General features: G+C 41.2%; 1 protein-coding gene across 1 annotated transcript in view; it reads right to left on the bottom strand.

Annotated features, from left to right (window-relative positions):
- KIAA0319L (KIAA0319 like) overlaps positions 1 to 18,066 on the bottom strand; it is a 93,662-nt gene extending 75,596 nt beyond the window's left edge. The window contains exon 1 of the mRNA XM_078073430.1: positions 17,897 to 18,066. Within this exon, the coding sequence (XP_077929556.1) occupies positions 17,897 to 18,038 (142 nt within the window). The 5' untranslated portion in view covers positions 18,039 to 18,066. The remainder of the gene's footprint in view (positions 1 to 17,896) is intronic.
- Positions 18,067 to 20,416: the final 2,350 nt, after the last annotated feature.

Genomic DNA, 20,416 nt, shown 5'->3' with positions numbered 1-20,416 from the left:
TGGAGGAAACCAGGTGGCCTGGTATCAGGTGGGTCATACTGAAGACATCCAGGCCGTTGACAAGACTTCAAAAAGAGACGAGGCCCATATGCTATAATAAATGAGGGGGGTGAATAATGGTTGGTAGATGAGTAATGACTAGGGATAGGAAGTGGCATAAACCTCAATGAGCAGAACTTTTTCCATGACACTGGAGGAGTACTGTTCCAGAAGTGACAGTGAGGAGTGATGACGATATCAGTTCCACCTCCAAACTCAGAAGTACATGCGAGATGGAAGAATGAGCAACCATCGCCTGCAGGCTAGAGGGAAAACCATGTTTTCTCCAAGAGAAACCCAGGTCTCAGAACATTCTATCTAATGTCTTAACTCATAAGTTTGAGTCTAGAGAGGGTTTAATAACTCTATGGATTCTTGTCACAGTTAAAAAGTTGAGAAGGGAGGGGTGGTAAATGTGAGTTGAAAAGCACGAAGTTATACAGGAATGTCAAGTCAGACACACGCAAATCACAACGGTTAAGGCACTTTCTATAGCAAGAAAAAAGGAGAGGATGGAAAATTATGATGATGAACTGATGACAGGGTTGCTGCCTATCCATCCTTGATATAAATGGTGAAAGCTTTGAGGCAAATCACAGAGGATATCTGTGGAATTTGGGAGAACAGATTTAGACTCAGGGGAAATGGTGAAGGCAATTTATGGGAATTACAAGGTCAAAGGGAAAGGAGCAAAAAAATTCTAATTCCCTGGTTGTTGCTAGCAGCTCTGGTCAAATCCAGATCTTTGAAAGAAGAGGAGACAAAAGTGGGGGTGGAGGAGGGGTTAGCTATAAGACTGGTTTGCCCTGCAAGGGTCTTTTTCTTCCATGGTTCCATGAAGAATGTCACATAAGCTACAGAATTATCTGCTGGTATAAAAGAGAAACATTTTAGAACCCAAACACCCCCTGCTTTGTGAGGTTACCTGGAAGCCTCAGTCAGAGATCTCATCTATTACTCTGGGCAAGAGAGAGCATGTTCAATGGTGGAAGGAACAACCTGGGCATTCACACAGGATGTTTCAGACTCTCCCTACTTCACTTGGACCTCTTGATTGCTATATTCTTAAAATTATTATTAGAGCTTAGTGATGGGTAAGATCTCTGATTCATGTGACTCTTACCTGACAATCTGATCCTTTGTCTTAGCTCAAGGGACTAGAGCCTGGGAGAGGACAAATGGTCAGAAGCACTTATGTCTTGGACAGTGACCAGAAGTAAAAGAAATGTGAAGCACGGGGCAGGTCAAATGGCTACGGCATTGCTAAGAAAATTAATCCCAATAGTTCCCAATAAGGAGAGGAGGTACTGTGATCTCTCAGTTCACATGTTTACCTAGTGGGATTTTGACTGAGTTATTTTTTTAATTAACTGTATTTTAAAAAAATGTTGCTCCATTTTGTGTTCAATAATAAAAATATGGGGGGAAAACAGTTCTTTCCCATCCATTCAGTGGATCATAATTCTTCTTCTTAGATGGCTAAAAGACACGGGTTCTAGATTCAGCTCTAGGTCTGTCATTTACTATTATTTAACCTTTGAAAAGTAACTTAACCTAAGATTCAATTTTCATTGTTGTTACTCTTGAGAAAAAGAGTTCATCAGAGGAGGAAGCAGGGGAGCATTGGTAGAGTCAATATTGGATTCTAGAAGTAACTTGGATAAAAGGTTAGATGAAAATAAGCTCCAATTTTAGATCAGTTCCTCTCCTGCCCACGCCACCATAGCCTGGCTCTGCTCCCAGGGCCTAAGCAAAAGCAATATTAAATCCTTACAAAAGAGGGCTTACATAGAACCTTAGACTGAAAAACCTTTGGGAAAGTCTGGAACTCACTGTTGGTAGGAGCATGTAGAAAGCTTACCCAGGTGGAGTACAGGAGGGCAGAGCCAATCCCTTTCCTTCTAAAGCCATGACAAAGCAGAGAGTACAGCTCTCCCATATGTATTACCTGGAGGATCCCCAAAACTGGAAGCTCTGGAGCTAGCAATGCTTACTTATCATTACCACCTCTCAAAATACAGAATTCTAATAAATCTAGCACAAAATCTAGACCAGGTTTCATAATTCCAAGTAGCAGAGTGGAAAAGTCTGTAGAATATATAAATTATTGCCAGAGGAAATTCATCAAATACTTTCGGAAGCCATGAACAACTCCAGAAACACTGAGAGGCAGTGCTGTTGCCTCTGGCATTTGTAAATCTCAGGTAACAAGCCTGACTTTTCCAGCTAATTTGGAAACTGCTCTGGCTGGCAACCAAGAAGGAAGCAGAGACAGAATGCCCACTACCTTAGGAACCATACTGTTAAGGTCACTGGGAATTGATACTTGAACCAAATTCATCAAACTGTATCCCAATGGAAGGGCTGGCATGGTGGGAATGAGAGTAGAGAGAATGCCCTGCCAGTATTATTTCAAAAAAAACAAAAAACCAAAAAAAAGCAGTTGGTACAGTCTTCCACTGGGGGGCAAGGGGAACCAAGTTTCTGTGGACAATAATGATTGGTGAGAACATTATACAGGCAAAATTTGCACTTACTTTTAACATTCATTGAAACTAAAATTCTATTCTAGAAATCTCATAATTTTGTAATATGGTCAAGAATCCATTCAAGATTTCCTTTGATGGTTATACCTGTAATGAACTATTATCAAGCAGTAAAGCAGCAGCCTTAAATTGGGTGAAGTCAGTGACTGAACTCTGGCTCCACACTGTCTTCCTGCAGCTATAACCAAAAGTATGCATTCTCTCAGAAGCAATAGGTCTTGGACAAGATGGCTGCCATATGAAAATGAGACAAGCAGGCATATTATCAATCCCCAAAACAACTCACAGGAGCTGTTCAAATACAAACCACCTCAGGGGGCACCCTCCACCTTCCTTTTGACTGTCAGCATGTCTGTCACCTGCACACCCACTAACAAATACAAAAATGGTTCCAGTGACTCCACACCAGTTCTCTCCCTCGGGGGTTAGCACATTCAGAAAGCAAAGCAGAGGAGGTAACTAAATCCTCTGAAGGGCACAGTCAGGTATTATAAAGTTTGGAAAAAGCCAGGGTAATAACCGGTGCCCTCTCTCCTCTTCAAAAGGGCCAACACTTTTTTCCTCAGCAGCACACAGGTTAGATTGAAAGGTGGCAGTAGCCTCACAAAGCAGCCCTTTGAAAAGAAAGTAATTGCCATTCATTGCCTTAGCTGTGTGCCTAGCTTTGTTAAGGGCACAGTTTGTTAAATGTTGTGGTGTAGGTGATTTGCTGAAACTAAACCAACTGCTAAATAAGAACCAGTAGGCTTTGTGTCCATATTCTGACTTCCTTACCTTGACTGTATGTAACATTTCCATTTTTCCCCAAGACCATTCTTATCAAAGACAAACTCCCCATGGAACCAGCTGCCCAACAGATATCTCATAGCCACTATTCACGATAACCCTTGATGGTCTGCTAGATGGAAAACAAGCTTCTAGCTACTTGATCACAAAACCTGAGCCTTGTAGCACTTCTCTGATTAAGAGTATTTCAAAGAGGGGCGCCTGGGTGGCTCAGTTGGTTAAGCATCTGCCCTTGGCTCAGATCATGATCCCAGGGTCCTGGGATCGAGTCCCGTATCAGGCTCCTTGCTCAGTGGGGAGCCTGCTTCTCCCTCTGCCTCCCACTCTCCCTTCTTGTGCTCTCTCTCTCTCTCTCTCTGACAAATAAATAAATAAAATCTTTAAAAAAAAAATTACTCCGAAGAGCAAGTCCCCTCCTGTAAACACTGTCACTAAAGAAGCCTTAAAGGTACTGGATTGTGGCAAATTGCTGAAGAGAAAAACCATAAATCTCTGCAGAAGATGGCAATATTTTCAGGCAAAAGAGAAGGAAAATGTTTTTTTAATCTACCTACCTAAGGCAGAATACTGATACTTTACAGGTTAAAGGAACTATGAAAACCACCCCCATTTAATCTTGGTTTAATGAAAAAAAATACATCCAGTTTCCAAGGTGAGGATCATACAGAACCTTCTGGAAATCTGAGTTAAAAAAAAAAAAAATTGTTTCCAAAAGAAAATCCCATATCAAGATCAATACCCTTATTCCATCTCACCCATCTTCTGTCTCCCACCCTATAGGCTGAGGCTGTGGCCCCTGAAATAAGACCACCTGTGTTTGAATCTCTATGCAGCCACTTAACTAGCTGTGTCATCTTGGGTCATTTTTCTTGGTTTCTTCATGAGTAGAAATAGGAATGATGGTAACAGTATCTAAACTCACAGGGTTATGATAGACATAAAAGAAGGTAAGCTATGCAAAGTACTTAACACAATGCCTATCATGTAGTTAAAGCTCAGTATATATTAGCTGCCATTACTTTTGTTGTTATTATACTTCATTTTAGCACAGGCACCACTTCTTCCAGAAAGTCTTCCTTGAGGAAACCTTTACCCCGAGATTCCTCTCTGCATATCCTCTATCATAGAATTTCTCTCACTGGATCATATTTGTTTGTCTACCTCACATACTCTGCCCTGTTTAAGTGCTGGGGTTGTAGCTTGTATCTCTGTATTTGTAGGCCCAGTAAAATGCTTGGCATATAGAAGGCATTCAAAGAATTGTTTAATTTTAAACATTTATCCAGTATTTAAATAAATATATGCAATTTTTTAAACTAACAAAACCTAGCAAAAGATGTCAGCTCCACTACAGAATTACTTGAGTTGTCGTCATTTGAATCAGCTCCTTAATGTTAATTAATTCCCTTGGCTAAAAGGTGGCCAGGACAGGAGAGAAAAGCAAAGTTCCCAGTTCACTAAGAAATGAGAAACGGCTTTCTGAATTAAACCGAAGAGAGCACTGAATGGGAAGTATGAGATGTGCAAAAGAGAAACAAAAGAAAAGCCAAATGGATTAAGAGGAGATTGTTAAATCTAATGTAACCAGCTAGAAAAGAGCCTTTCCTGCCTAAACTGAAAAATCCTTTGAAATCACAAAGCAATCTTTACTCATGAAAGGACCAACCAAATTTCCGTTCCCCGAGCTATTTCAGGTCACTCCACTTCACTCAAAGGGAAGACAGGCTTTCACCACAGAACTTTCTGAACAAAGTGACAGTGGAGAATGGTTTCCAGTTCACCTAGACAAACGGCCATCCATCATGGATGACATCTAGATCCATTCAATTTTCCTTCTTCTGAGCAATGAGAAGGAAAAGATAAAAACTCCCAAGTTTTCGTCACCTAGGTGGAAAAGATGGAAACCAGTCTATCACAATTCTAATGCCTCTAGCTTCTACCTGATGCTTTTTAAAAAATCAAAAGTTTGCATTAATTGGATACAGCTGCTATTAAGTTTCAAAGACCTATCTGTTAAGGTTTAGTCCAAAGCCATTTTCACAACCAAGCAGCAAGTGAGAGTATAAATCAAAACACCCGTATAGCTGAAAATAGCTCTTCTGCCATGAAGTCACCAAAAATGATCCAGTCATCAAGGGCTTTATAATATTTAAAGGCAGATTGGAGGCAAATGATTAAACCATTAAATGATTAAACTTTATAATATTTAAAGGCAGATTGGAGGCAAATGATTAAAAAAAACAACAACAACCCGTAACTAGGGGGTTATATGGCTGCATATAATATACTCAGAATCTCCTGCTTCACTTTTTCTCCCACCACCTTATGACTAAAAGACTGGAGAATGCTGTCAGCAAGGAGAGCACGCCTCCAAGCCACAGCATGAAGGAACCCACACCTCTCTAAGTAACACTGGCTTTGTACTTCAAAAAGCACAGGTATCAAATGTAACAGATCAACTTCAGCCTATACATAAAAGTGGTTCTAAAAAGACATTGTTTTTCTATAGAGAAAGCCCATAGGTATGATGTGATGAATCTAGCAGTTCCCTATATGGACCACTTGTAGATGTTATTGTCAAAGCCCTGCAGCTGACTGCTGTCTCTGATTGCAGGGCTGATAAATTATTTGCATTCATCACAGTCATACCAACCTTCTCTGGAAACCCACACAGTGAACCTTGAATCAGAGCACTGCTTTGTTTTTTTGGGGAAGGTTTTAAAAATTTTTTTGCTGGCTGATCTGGTTTTCTAAAGAGAAGGTCATTTAGAGGACCGTGGCAGAGATACGTAAATTAAAAAAAATAGTAGTAAGCTTGAGAGGAAATAAGGAAATAATAGAGCAAACCATGAAGTGCTATTTCAGCAGATATGGTCAATAGAGGAAAAGTTTATGTCAATTTATCCATTAAAAATCCCTCTTTTTGGAGAATTATGTAAGTATCATAAAAAAAAAAAAAAAGAAAGAAAAAAGAAAACACCCTGCAGTGGGCTGAAGTGGGACATGTGAGGACTCAATACAACCAAGCTTCGAATACTTAAATATCTTAAACCACTTTTTGCTTATAGCAAATAAAATGCAGAGCTACAGATGCTTTCTCATCTGTGTGTAAATGAAAGCAAAACTGTGTGAGTAGTTAGTATTCTTAGAATTTTTGAGAGCCAGTTTATTTAAATTAAATCCAAGCCAATCTGTATCTGTACAGAAATAATTTTCTCAGGGCTCTTATTCTCTAGACTTTACAGAGCTGTACATACTCCTCTCTCTACCTCTCCCCCTGAGATAAAGAAGTGAAAAGAGCTCTGCAGGTTAAAAACCACTTCAAATGAATCTGGGAGAAGGAAGTTCAAAGGGATTAGAATATCACTTGTCTCACCAGCCTGTTATAGAACAGGGTTCAGCTCTTCCCTGCCCAATTCTTTGTGCTCCCATGGCACATCTTGGAATTTACCATGCTTCTTTATGTTTCTATATCTATCTCTGCCTCCATAGTGTGAACTCTCTGATGGCAGGAACTGGGTTTTATTTAGCTGGAGACAGTGTCTGTTGACCTGAATTGTATGTATCTTCAGTATGTACGTAACACCTAGATATTATCATTAAGTGATTTGAATTAAGCAATCTAGAGAAGGTATTAAAAATGCAGTAAGCATATTTCAAGGCAGTGAACATAAGACAACGCATACAAAGAACTAGGGAACACAAATATTAAGGAAGTGTAATCTAGTTAAAGTCATCAACATGATGCAGCACCAACATACAGATAATTTGTATTGTTTGGCTTATTTACTGTAATCATGTAGCTCTTAATAGACTTCATTTTGATGACACTTACAAGTATCTTTCTCTTATACCTCCATTTTCAAATTCATTGTAATACACATTCTACTGACAGAAAGAAAAATTGGGGCAAGATGGTCAACACTTCTCACTACCAAATTATCCAGTATGGACTCCCTCTAGCCACAGAGAAACTGGCCTTTCCTTATCATCATCTGTAAAACAGCAATATTACTCTGCTGCTTCTTAAGTTCTGGGCAGGGCAATAAGGATATCCAAATGCGTGTGAGACGCATGCGCGCGTGCACACACACAGACGCGCGCACACACACACATACACACACACATACACTCCCCACAGACACATAGGAAAACGCTTGAAAACACATCATCCAAGGGCCTTCGCTCTTTACCTCTTCCTCCCCACTGACAGAGGAAGCCATGCTGCCAAGGCAGCAACCCCCACGTGAAATATGAAAGAGTGGAGGCGAAACAGCTCCATCAAAACAGCGTGGAAAGGAAAGGAGGGTATGCTTGTCAGTGAAAGTCTCCGTGGAAAGGCCAGACCACTTTTGCTTCTACCTCGACCATCGTGGGCAAATAACCCTGCTCAAGGTCTCTTACCTGAGCTTAGAGGCCAAGCCCTCCCTCTAACCTTTCACAGAAGAGGTAACATGAAAATTCACCCCGTTATCTGAAAAATGCACTGTGAGAAATGTCAGGGTGCGGCTTATAAGCATACTCTGGAGAGCACAGCTGAGAGCAGTTTTTGAAAATAAGCAGTTAGAGACTGATGAAATGGAAAGCACAGGTAGAGAGAGCTCTGCACTGCTTCTGCACTTGGGGCTGTTTTGCTTTGGGCTAAAAGCCACAGACTGACCCAGCAGGATGCAGAGTACTCAACTTTCTGAAATGGAACTGGGCTCTTCAGCTTCTCTCTCAATTTATTCTGATTAAGAATCACCCATTTTACCTGGCCCACTTCCGTAAGCCTCCAGCTGATTCAGGTTGTCCCCAGTTAAGGACAATAAACACAGAGCTGTTAACGTGTACACACACACACACACACACACACACACGCACACGCGCACACACACACGCACGCACACACACACGCACGTGCGCGCGCAGAGGAGCCATTTCTTTTAAAAGCCAGTCCTTTCAAAAATTTAAGCCTGAATCTGAAATTAGAATAGAGAAGTAAAACCAGATCAATATAAACTCCACATCTCCCAGATCTGATAATACCAGTCATTCCCCGTATTACCTAAAAGTGAGAGAATCGGTGAGCACACATTTATTTCAAACGCAAATGTGCTGCTGGATTAGAATCAAAGCATAATGTTAAGCCATTTGGAAGAAAGACAGCATTCCTAAAAACCTGTCATTCACTGGGAGGGTTTGAAAAGGGGAACCAGGGCGAGCTACACTGGGCAGTCACGCGGCAGCAGTCTGCAGTGGGTGGGGTTTCAGATAGGCCTTGGCCAGCATTCCTCTATGCTTTGTTTCTCCTAGAGCAGTGTCTGTGATGGTTAATGTACCATCCAGGGACAGTCTTAACTCCTGCTTATCTTAGGGTATTTTACAGTTTCTTTTTGTGATTAACCAGAAAAGTTCAGAATTTATAGAATTTGGTGCTTGCCTGATGCTAAGCATTCGTTCACCAGAGGGCCTGAGTAACCAACCTGATGTCAAAAAGACAGGAGCACACTGATGCAGAAAAGAGTTTCAAGAGCTGACTGGCTGTGTATATCTAATACTTATTATGAAGTCACCAGAGGACAAACACTTCCAAGGGGCAAAGGCTGCAGCTGTCACACTTACCCAAATCTCCAGATAACCACCCTCACTGCTTATTTGGGGACATGGGTTATTAATGGTGGAGAGAGTAGGCTGGATTGAAAGGAAAGCTGGAAACATACTGTACTGTAGACAGGGGCTTCACCTACACAATTCTTAGCAGAAGGTTACTCTATTGAGGCCAGACATCAAATTGCCTAGTCTCTTACATTTCTAGGATTTTGCAAAGAAGACTGGGTCTCCACTGTCACTGAATTACCCTGGGACCCTAGGGAGGCATTAGCCTCTTTCAAGGGAAACCTGATACCAGTAACATCATCCCTTTCAAAGAGATTTTCTGTTCCCTGGGAATGGCAAAGGAATCAACACACTGCAAGCTCCAGGAGCACAGAGACCATGTCTGTCTTACTCACCGCTGCATTTCTAATGCCTAGGACTGTAGGTACCCAATAAATGGGTTTCAAAGGAAGGGACTAACTCTGACAAGCTACTTCTGACCCAAATCCAAAAGTGCTATTGAATCAGACCCAGTCAAAGCAATAACTAGGCCTAGCATAAGGCCTTGCTGAGCACGGGCACATCATCAGTTTGGGGGAAAGTGAATCGGGGCTGAGGGCCAGGTGGTGTCATGACAGCAGAACAGAGTCCTCTTCCAAAGGAAAAGTATCCCTGGCTAAAAGAGGAAACAAGCAGTCAGTCATGCTCCTCAGTGGCATGTTGTAAGTATGGAAAACATACGATATAGCTCATCCTGTCACAGCATGGCTTCAACCAACTTCAGGCCTATAAAACCATATGAATGGAGGTTTCCTTTTCCTGACAATGCAGAAAGGCCAGCTGCTTGCCTGCATTCTGCTTCTAAAAATGTGGGAACTGAGATCCACTTCGTGGAGATTCAAGAAGCTAGCAGAGACCTCAAACCTGCTGCCCACTGAGTCATCCTGGGGTTAGACAAGAGTTTAACCAAATAGGATTTTACATTATCATTTTATAATGACTATTTGCTGAATTGTTATTTATGCACCTGGGAGCAGGTGAAGTATTTGCGTGAACATTTTATTTAATCCTCACATCAATCCTCTGAGAGGTACTGTCATTCTCATTTTATAGATGAGAAACCTGACAAAAGGTGGGTTTCAGTAACACCACCCAGTATTTAAGAGAAACAGGACTCAGCTGATGAATAGGTAGGTAGTCAAGACCCATTCTTGCACCTTCTCTCTAAAATTTATCCATTACTGTCTGAAATCAAAAGTGGTTCAAGGATCTTAACCACAAAGGCTAACTTTTCTTAACAAAGCTCTTGGATGAAGGATCAGAAAGAAAGTTGAAAAGGCAGCCCCTCAAACCAAGAGCTATGCATTTTGACCCAAACTTTTCAATACTACTCATCCGAGATGTCCAAACACTAACCACACACACAGTTCTTGATCATGTTCCTACCAATTCCACACAATACCGTGAATTGGAAGCTGTTCCAATTAGTAAGATTTTTATGGAATCTCCAAAATAAGCCAAAAGGCTTGTTTTGGCCCTGCAATTGTTATTTTGTTTTTATAAATTCCTCCACTTTCATTATTCACTCGAGGAATTCCTGAGGCAAGTCCATTTCAGACAGCTTTTAAATCACATTGGACTTACTGCTCAATTATGCCATTTTCTTATCCCTCTTCACTTCACACAAGTTAGGAAATACATTTGTGCTAGCATTATGTTTCTGAAGGGCAAAAAGTACCCACCAAAATTATACTCCAAGATACAGAGCAAGACCTAAGATGACAATCTTTTACTGAAGAGTGTTTAAGCAAGACACAATTACTTCATTTCATTGGGAGAGAGGTTAATTTTAGAGGATTTTCACTGGCCTTAGGTCAATTAAATTGTGATATAACAAGATCCCAAAGACTTGCTCAATGCTAGCTGAATTTTAGAATCAAAAAGCTTGCATGGTTTGTGTTAACAACCAGAAAACTCTACCTTCCCCCAGCTGCCATGTACTCAAGTCATTATCCTACAGTCTGAAGAGACAGATTTAGGATTAATAATTTATCACCTTCCTGTACTGCAATATAGTTAAGAATACAGGACAGTTTGGCAGAAGAAAGTTCCTGCTGAAGGCTCATCACTATGAGATATATTCCATTAGTCGTTCACCTTAAATTAGGTGCCCAGCAAGAAGAGCAGAGATATAATGCCCCTAAAAGTCTCCTGAAAATACTCTTCTCCTAAAGATAAGACCAATGCATGGTCAAAATATATTACTCTCTTAAAAGAAAAAGATACCGCTTGGTCTGTCTGGGACTTATAGCCCTCAAAGTACAACCAAAGGGTAGGGGCAAAGGGGGAAAGTGAGTTCAGGTGTCTTCTGTCTGCCAGGGGCAAAAAGAGAATGATAACTAGTGGGTAAAAGACTTCCTGCTAAGCCAGGAGCTGCCTTTGTCCCATCTGCAGTCTCTATGGGGAGTTGAAGGTTCCCCCCAGAGTTTGGGACTAATTAAAAAATAAAATATGGCAGGGGTGCCTGGCTGCCTCAGTCAGTATAGCATGCGACTCTTGATCTTGGGATTTTGAGTTCAAGCCCCATGCTGGGTGTAGAGATTACTTAAAAAATAAAAAATAAAAAAAAATATGGCTGAGGTAAATGGAGATCAAAACATCATCTTTATAGGGGTGCCTGGGTGGCACAGTCGGTTAAGCATGTGACTCTTGTTTCGGCTTAGGTCATGATCGCAGGATTGTGAGATCAAGCCCAGCGTTGGGCTCCACCCTCAGCACAGGTTCTGCTTAAGATTCTCTTCTCCCTCTGCCCCCCCCCACACTCTTGCTTGCATGTGTGCTCTCTAAGATAAAAAATATATATATCTTTATAATAAGTGATAAGGTGATTGGAGAACATAGCTTAGATGTACAGTCACAAATGGGCTTTCTAATACTTCATTAAACTTAGCCAGTCGGACACATGTAGGCTGTCCTGGCATGGGCAGACCAGTTAGAGCATGGCAGCGAGAGAACACATGTCAATCCTGAAGACTGGCCATTCCATACGACAGGATTCTTTTCCAACCTCACCAATCAGAAAAAAAATCACTCTCCCATTCAGGGAGAGAGCCAGAGAAAAGGCAGAAAAAAGAGCAAAGATTACCTTCCAAATACTGTTTCCTCCAGAAGTGAAGTGCCCATTTAATAAGCCAAGATTGAAAAACGTAGTAGGGAAGAACAATTCTCTTCAACATGTATATTCCAACGTGGTGCTATTTCCAGCATTATCTTCAGGTTAGCCCAACAAACCTTTATTGCCACCTACTATGTGCTTAATGCTAGGTATGTAACTATGATTAAGACAGTTTAATGAAGAAGACATCATAGTAGCCGTCTACTCCCAGCCACGTCTGCTAGGATTACTTAAGTTACCGACTTAGAACAGAGGTTACTCCTTGGCATACCTGGTACCAGACTCACCACTTATCATAAACAACTATAAAACTGGACAGAATATACAAGACAAGTGTAGTCAGGAGATGACAGGCTGTACAAGGCTGCAATCCCCGAGAGAGAGGAAACTTGAAGTGAGCCCTACAACTGCCCAGTTCTCCATTAAGAGACAACGTCCCAACCACAGCACCGAAAGCTGGAACCCGAAGAGAACACAGGGGTCTCACTGAGCCCAGGAAGTGAGACAAGAAAGAACTATGAATGTGGCTAGACCTGGAGTGGTGAGACATTGCAGAGGAAGGAGCTCTGAGAAGAGGGAGCCCCAGAAGTCCTTTGGGAGGGTCCCCTTCCAGGCTGAGGGCTGGAATGTAAAGGCACAGGGCAAGACCCAAGGTTTATTAGATAGTAGACAATACAGGGCTAACAGGGAAACAGAATCACTAGAGGTCAAGCAGTGCTGGGGGGCAGGAATGAGAGCACTTTGGAATTTGACTCTGCCAGAGCGAAGAAATCACACTAACACCGAGCCCAGCAGACACCAGAAAGGCCTCCCCTTAGGACTATGGACCACACTTTAGAGCACGACCTCCTCTGAAGCTCTCCTCAACACAGCCTAAAACCACACAGTATAGCATGGTATAATACAAAGATGCACAGACTCTACAAGAACATTAAAAAGTAAGTTCAAACCAAGGGACTCAGGGAACGTGTCAGAAAGGAGCTTATGTTTACCTGAATCAGAATCCCTCAGTGAGAACAGTAATAGCATATGCCGAGGAACAGAGCACTCTGCATGGAAGCATGAGACAGGATTCTACGAACAGTGATTCGAATGTGGAGGAGAGAAAGGAGCGTGGAATGACTCAGGGATTTCAAGTGGAGGTGGGCAAAGGACCACGGGTTTGGTCTTGATACATTAAGTGAGAGGTAGCTGTGAGACATCCAGTTGGAAGTGTGACGTACAGGTGGCTCTGTGCTCTGGAAAGGAGTAAACGAACAGCTACAGATTTGGGAGTCGAGAGCACAGTTATGGGAAAAAATGAGGTTGTCCAGGGGGAGCACACAAGAGTGAGACAAGAAAGGGTAGAAACAGAACCCTGAAGAACAAAACACTGCAGGAACCAGCTGACAAGGGAATGAGGGGCGAATAATTAGGAAGTGCAGAGCATCGGCTGGAAGGGGAACAGAGCAGCACTGCATCCCTCTGCCTTTTCACCTACCACAGCACAGGTCTGAAGCATCCATCGCCCTCACGGAACTGGGAGTTCTTCCAGGGCAGGGAGTGTTGTACTGCGTTGTTCTGATCTTTATTACCCTCATTCCTAGCCTAGGACCAGACTGCTAGTTATGCTCTCAAAAACTGGTTCTGAATTGAATACTGTTCTGAACTTACTCATTAACTGATTGTGTAATCTACTTCCCAGCAGCAGGGGAATGTCAGTGAAAGTGTTCATAGCCAGTTGTTAGCTTTAGGCCTACAGCAGCTTCTGTGACTCTCCATGGTTTAGCTTTCCAATGCTGGTTCAGGCCCTCTCACCTCCCACACACATGCAGACAGAACTCTTGAGATGTACGGATTCTTTCTTTAGATATGTTAACATATTTGTGAATATTTGAATCAGATCTTGTTTCTCTCAAAGGCAGGTGTCTCCTTAAGGTACCTTCATGTACCTCTGCTCTGAGTGTGTTAATTTTAAGCTTTAACTCTCAAATGATAGGTTATGTTAATTTTAAAGTTTAATTCTCAAAGGACAATTCCCTTATTTCTAATTTATTAATTTATTCAGTCAACAAATGTTTTTTATGGTGCACCTACTATCTGCCAAGCACTCAGTACTTGCTGGGAATACCTAGTGTAAGTAAAACAGGGAAAACTTCTGCCCTAAGGAGCTGATACCTACTAGAGGAATTTCCAAATTCTTGGTGTCACCTCACTTTCATCTGCTGATACTGATAATCCCCAAGTCCAAAATGCTATTTTTAAGCCATTTAACAATAACATTAAACAGAAAAATAGTGATTCAATGGTCCATAAGGAAAACACAGAGCATCTTTTGTCAGACAAATTGTAATCACTGCTTTCTAGCAGTGGGCTTTGGCATTGAACCCAGAAGTTGAAATCAAAAACAAGCTCACTATATGTAAGTCAGTGGGTGCCTGGGGTTCTGATAGAGATGGAGTAAACCGCCAAGTAGTAAACAGGAATAACAAGGGAGCTGCCTGATTTTGGTTAGTTTTTCAGGAATAATCCATATAACCTATAAGCTAAATGACAACAATAAACAAACAAGAATGTATCTTATTAGAGAAAACTTAAGAGCTCGGTTAAAAACTGAACAAACTCACAAGTAGATAAAAACCGACTCAGGCTGCCAATGCCAGGTTTTTGCTGCTATTATTCTGGTGTTGCTTTTTCAGGTTTCAGGTAGGTTCCCCCCGCCCCTTATTAAAAAAGTTATACATGTACACAGAAAAAAGATCTGGAAAACACAAAAACTGTACAGAGATAATAATTCCACTACTCAAAAAAATATATAAACATTTCATTGTGTATCTTGTTTCAGACTTTCTATTATACAAAAGTATTTTTCTCTTTTCACAAAATGGGCACCATCGTGAATGTGCAGTTGTATATCCTGCTTTTATCATTGAACATTAAGAGCATTTCCCATGTACTTATTCTTCTAAACGGTGAATTTTGAAGTTGGATAACATTTCACATGTGGACATGCCATAATCTCACCACACTCCTACTGTTGGGCGGGTTGTGGCAATGTTTTGCAACGTAGAATAAATGAGTGTTGATGAATGTTCTCATTCACAACCACCTAAATATATCCTTGGCATAAACTCCTAAAAGGGGAATTACCAGGTCAAAAGATATTAACTTTTTAAGGATCTCGATATTTACGCCAAAAGTTCTCTGTTCAAACTTCCCAGCACAGTATGAGGGCAACCACATCACCCCTAGGCAGCACTAAATTTATTTACTTTGATCTTCATCAACATGATAAGCTAAAAAAAGATCTCTCGTTTTAAACTGAGGTTCTTTGGGGGCACCTGGCCAGCTCAGTCGGTGGAGCATGGGACTCTTGATCTTGGGATTGTGAGTTTGACCCCCACATTGGGACTGAGATTACTCAATTAGAAAAAAATTTAATCTGCAGTTCTTTGGTTAGTAATGAGAATGTACATTTTTTGAATGCTTATAAATCATTTTTTTTTTTTTTTTAAAGATTTTATTTATTTATTCATTAGAGACAGAGAGAGAGAGAGGCAGAGGGAGAAGCAGGCTCCCAAGGAGCAGGGAGTCCGATGCGGGACTCGATCCCAGGACCCTGAGATCATGACCTGAGCCGAAGGCAGACGCCTAACCATCTGAGCCACCCAGGCGCCCCTATAAATCATTTTAATTTCTTATTTATGGTACTCCCTGTACATACCTTTTTTTCTCTCTTTGTCATTTATTCATTTTTTTCTATTAAGATATTATGTTTGTTAAAAAACTGATGTGAAAAAGTTCTGATAAATTAAAATACATAACAATTCTGCCTGTCCTATGTTACCTGCATGTTCCCTCAGTTTGAACACACATGGTTTTTGGTTCTTCCATGGTAGAAGCTCCAAACTTCTCTAAAATGAAACTGGTACAATCTAATCCCCATCAGAACCACTCCTATACCACGTTTGCACCTCTATACTCAATCTGCTCACTGTTGTTTTTAAGCACACAGCTGAGGGGATATTAAAGCCTAGCCCAGTAAGCCCACAGTACTCTGTTTAACCAAATGCTAGACTACAAATACAGAAACACTCAGAAATGCTTCTCCCTCCCCTGTACATGGAATTCCTCAAATAACAAGCTGCTCATCATGGTTCAGCGTAAAAAACTGTCTTTGGTCCTCCAAAAGATTACCTGTGGTTGGAAGGCAGAATAGCAGAAGAAAAAGAGCACAGGCTATTGAGTGAACAGACGTGGATTTAGACTCCTGGCTCTGCTGTGTTCTTGCTGTGTGATCCTGGTCAAGTCATTTTGCCTCTCTGGGCCTCAATTTCTTTATGTATAAAATGAGACTAAAACTATCTGCTTTAGGATTATCATGGGGATTAAGTGAGATAAGATATGTAATGTTTATAACCAAGGGCCTGGCATTTGGTACGTACTCTTCAAAAAATGCGATTTTCCTACTCTGATAGTGCTAAATCAGTTACTTACTTAACTCAAATGATCTTACATAAAATGTTGGCCTGAAATAGTTAGTGTCCCAGCAAAGCATCATCTGGGTAAAAAAACATTTAGGTCAGCTTTCTGTCAACTGCAGTTTCCACTGCTATAATTATGCAATCATCAACCACCACTGCAAGACAACAAAAACCCCAAAGCTGATGTTAGTGAAATTGCTAAATACAGTAATTACTTGATTCTCTAGATCATGACCACCAATTCCTTTAGGAAAGCAACAGAAATCTTTGGAATTACAGGAGCAAAAGGCTGATTAGTTATCCCAGACAGTGGACTCTACAACACAAGGCTTTTGTCACCGCCAAGAATGGCACCATACTGAGAAGTCTTTCTGAAACTGCTGTTTTCTCACATTCCATACTCTGAAAAGAACAACGTCAACAAAAGAATTGAAAGAAAAAAATGACAGAAAGAAAGAGGACTCTTTGAAATTTAACCTTCTTCACACTCTTTCCTGGCAAGAGGTTCTAGCCTGGCAAAATAATCTCTACGAGGAAAGCATACTTTATGAAATCTATCAGCATAACCCCTTTCTATAGAAAAAGCAAGGAACACACTTCACTAGGCTTCACTTCCTACAAGTGAAGAGTCCTTTAGGAAAGGAAGCAAAGTATCACTTACTGAGCACCTATGTTCACAGGGCTGTACAACAGACTTTAACTACAGTGTCTCTCATATCAAGCTATAAGGTAAATCTTATCCTTCTTTACAGACGATAGGTAAATTGCTCAAGGTTTCATAGTTATTAAGTAGAAACATCCAGCTCCAGGACCCAGGTCTTTCCAACTTTCAAATGTTTTTCTTTTCATTACATCTTCACCAAATCTTAAAATGATCGTGCCAATTCCCCTTTACAAAAAAGAACCCAATTTTGTGTTTCCAAAACAAATAAACCCAACAAACTAAATGTCCACCAAAAGGATAACCATTGGGACGCCTGGGTGGCTCAGTTGGTTAAGCATTTGCCTTTGGCTCAGGTCATGATCTCAGGGTCCTGGGATTGAGCCCCACATCGGGCTCCTTGTTCAGCAGGGAGCCTGCTTCTCCCTCTGCCTTCCGCTCCCCCTGCTTGTGCGCTCTCATTCTCTCTCTCTCTCTCTCTCTCTCGGACAAATAAATAAATAAAATCTTAAAACAAAACAAAACACAAAAGGATGACCATTTCTGTCAATTAGCAGATTAGTTTTCTGCCTCCTACTAGTCTTTAATATGAACTGAAAGACTCACAAAGAGTGCCCTTTTAATCTTAAATCTATAAAGAAAATGGTACCTGTTGACAACCACAGAGCACTGAAGCAGAAGCAAGTATAAAACAGGTACAGGCTTCTCAACCATTTCACGGATATCCGCCAACAAAATCCCAATAAAATCCAGGAAACAGGGCTTGGCTTGACTCCCAGCCTCTTCTCCATGGCCTTCCAGACAGGCGGAACCAGTTCACTACAAAGACAGAAAGGGAAGAAATTATATGCCAAGTAATTAATAATTGATTCCTGGAAATGTAGAGTGCTAGAGAATGTGACAGATAAGAGGGAAGAGAAATTTCAAGTTTGTCTTTCACTGCTCATACCTGCCCGTAAATTTTAAACCTGAGCCTTGACAAAGCCTGTAATTATCAGGATAAAAACACAGCAAGGGATATGAAATGAATCCACTGTAAAACTGAAACATTTTACATTCTATTATTTTCTAAGCTAACAGTAAATCACCTGTGTGGAAGAATGGAAAAAGCACCAGCCTAAAGAAAAGAAGATCTGAGTTTCAGTTCCAGTTCTGCTACTAAGAGCTTTCTGACTTTGACCAAACACACTTTCTTATCTATGAAGAGTTTGGACTACAGAGGTGCGCACCTGAGAGTTTTGTCTAGCTGTGCTTTAAAAAAAATTTTCATGTGACTGTCTTTAGGAAACACATGCACTCTCCAGTTTACTACTGCCCCACCACTATGATCTTAAAAATCTATCCAAGGTACATTTTGATGTCACCTCCCTGATCCCTAGAATCATTTGCAATCCCTGACTTGAATTCATAGATACACTCAACAAATATTTGCACAGCCCTTATTATGTGCTAGACATTATGCTGGCTACTCCGGAATCTAAGAGCTGGATAATTTAGGTCCCTTCCAGAGAAAAAATGATTTTCATCTGTTTCATCTCTCTTATACAACTTCCCTACATTGTATAAATTTTGGCAATACCATGAGGGTTGGTTGGGTTCTGAAGCAATTCAAATTCTTCTGTCCTAAATGTGCACCTGTCACCCACATGTGGCAAATGACTCCAACCCCCAACCGCAGCCAGCATACAAGGAGATTGGCATCACATGGGTTGGATATCAATATTGACTAATACCAGGAAATAGACACATGCACACACAGACATCCACACACAGCTGCAAAACTGAGGTACAGCCCAACCAAGAAAAGGCTTTCACCGAGCCTCAAGCATCTGAAGGACTTCTTTCTCATTCACTTCCATCCATTCTGATTTCCAGTAGTTTTGAAGTTTTATGTTAGGAAGCAGGGAGCTGAAAGATGTGTGGGCCAGTGACATGTCCAAGAGATTATGAAATGGAGCCTAAGTTAGAAAGTCTATCCAGCAACTTCTCTAGCCTCCCAAGATGGAACAGCGAGTGTGCATGTGTGTGTGCGTGTGTGTGTGTGTGTGTACGGATCTTACCCAACACATTTCTGCCTACCACAAAAGGATTTTAAACTCAAAGTGACTCAACACCTGTCATCAATAGCATGACAGGTGGGCGACAGAAGCATAAAAGAAATGAATAGGTTTTGAAAATGGGAGTAATAAACACCATTGAATTAGCAAGCTGATTAGAAGTGCAATGTCTTACAAGCCATGCATAAGAGAGAGGCAGAGCTCTTTTCATGTGAACTCCCAACCAGCCATGCCTCTGAAATAAATCTACAATTGCCTAAGGGCACAAATCACTGCTGGGTCGTCAAAGCCTTGCTGACCAGAGGCAAGAACAACACATCACCAAGATCCAAACGGTGTGTTATAGAATCAAAGGGTAAAAACCCAGGGAGAGAACACACACCCCCACAATACCTGACAAACGAAAATCTAGAAAAGCTTGCAATAGTTTTGGCATTTAGGGCGTTACAAGTACACCCGAAATAAAAGCACTCTCTGTTGCAGCAGCTGTTCAGACAGAGCAGGGGGTAATGTTTACTTAATACTTCAGGTTGATGGGGGATGTATCATAGTTCAGTCTGTCAGCTACATACGTGGAACTCCATTTATGTACACAGCGATATGTTTGAACAACGACAGAGCAAGTCTGAAACAGCCTATTCAGCTCGTATGAGTAATCAACAAGCTCTCAAGAATAAAGCTCTTTAAAAAAAAAAAAAAGTCTCAAGATATTTGGGAAAGTTACAGAACAAACTGCCATGAATAACTGCTTGTATTTGCAGACATTGTTTTCCAAATAGCTGGAAAAATGAACAGATTGTTCTGGGAGGTCGTCTTTCCAATTTGTTCCTAGCTCCCAGTCTGTTAATCACAGAAGAAAGCACAAGGACAGTCAGCTAATGCTCTTCACTAACTGCATCTATGGTCGGTTGAGCACAAGCACCAGGAGGCAAGAGAAGGAAAAGCTTTCCTAGAACCGCCTGAGGTTTTCTCTTTTGACTTCCTTCGTTTCACCTTTGTGCTCACTGCAGACACCACAGAACCCCTCCGCGGGAAAGAATTTTCTAAGTCCGGAAGAAGGCAGGTTTCGCATGGTAATTTACACACCGTGCTCAGCCCGCCCCCCCCTTATT

This window comes from Halichoerus grypus, chromosome 5, assembly GCF_964656455.1.
Source record: "Halichoerus grypus chromosome 5, mHalGry1.hap1.1, whole genome shotgun sequence".
Taxonomy (NCBI): domain Eukaryota; kingdom Metazoa; phylum Chordata; class Mammalia; order Carnivora; family Phocidae; genus Halichoerus; species Halichoerus grypus.
The sequence above is the reverse complement of the archived record's forward strand: the minus strand, read 5'-3'. Positions and strand labels throughout refer to the sequence as shown.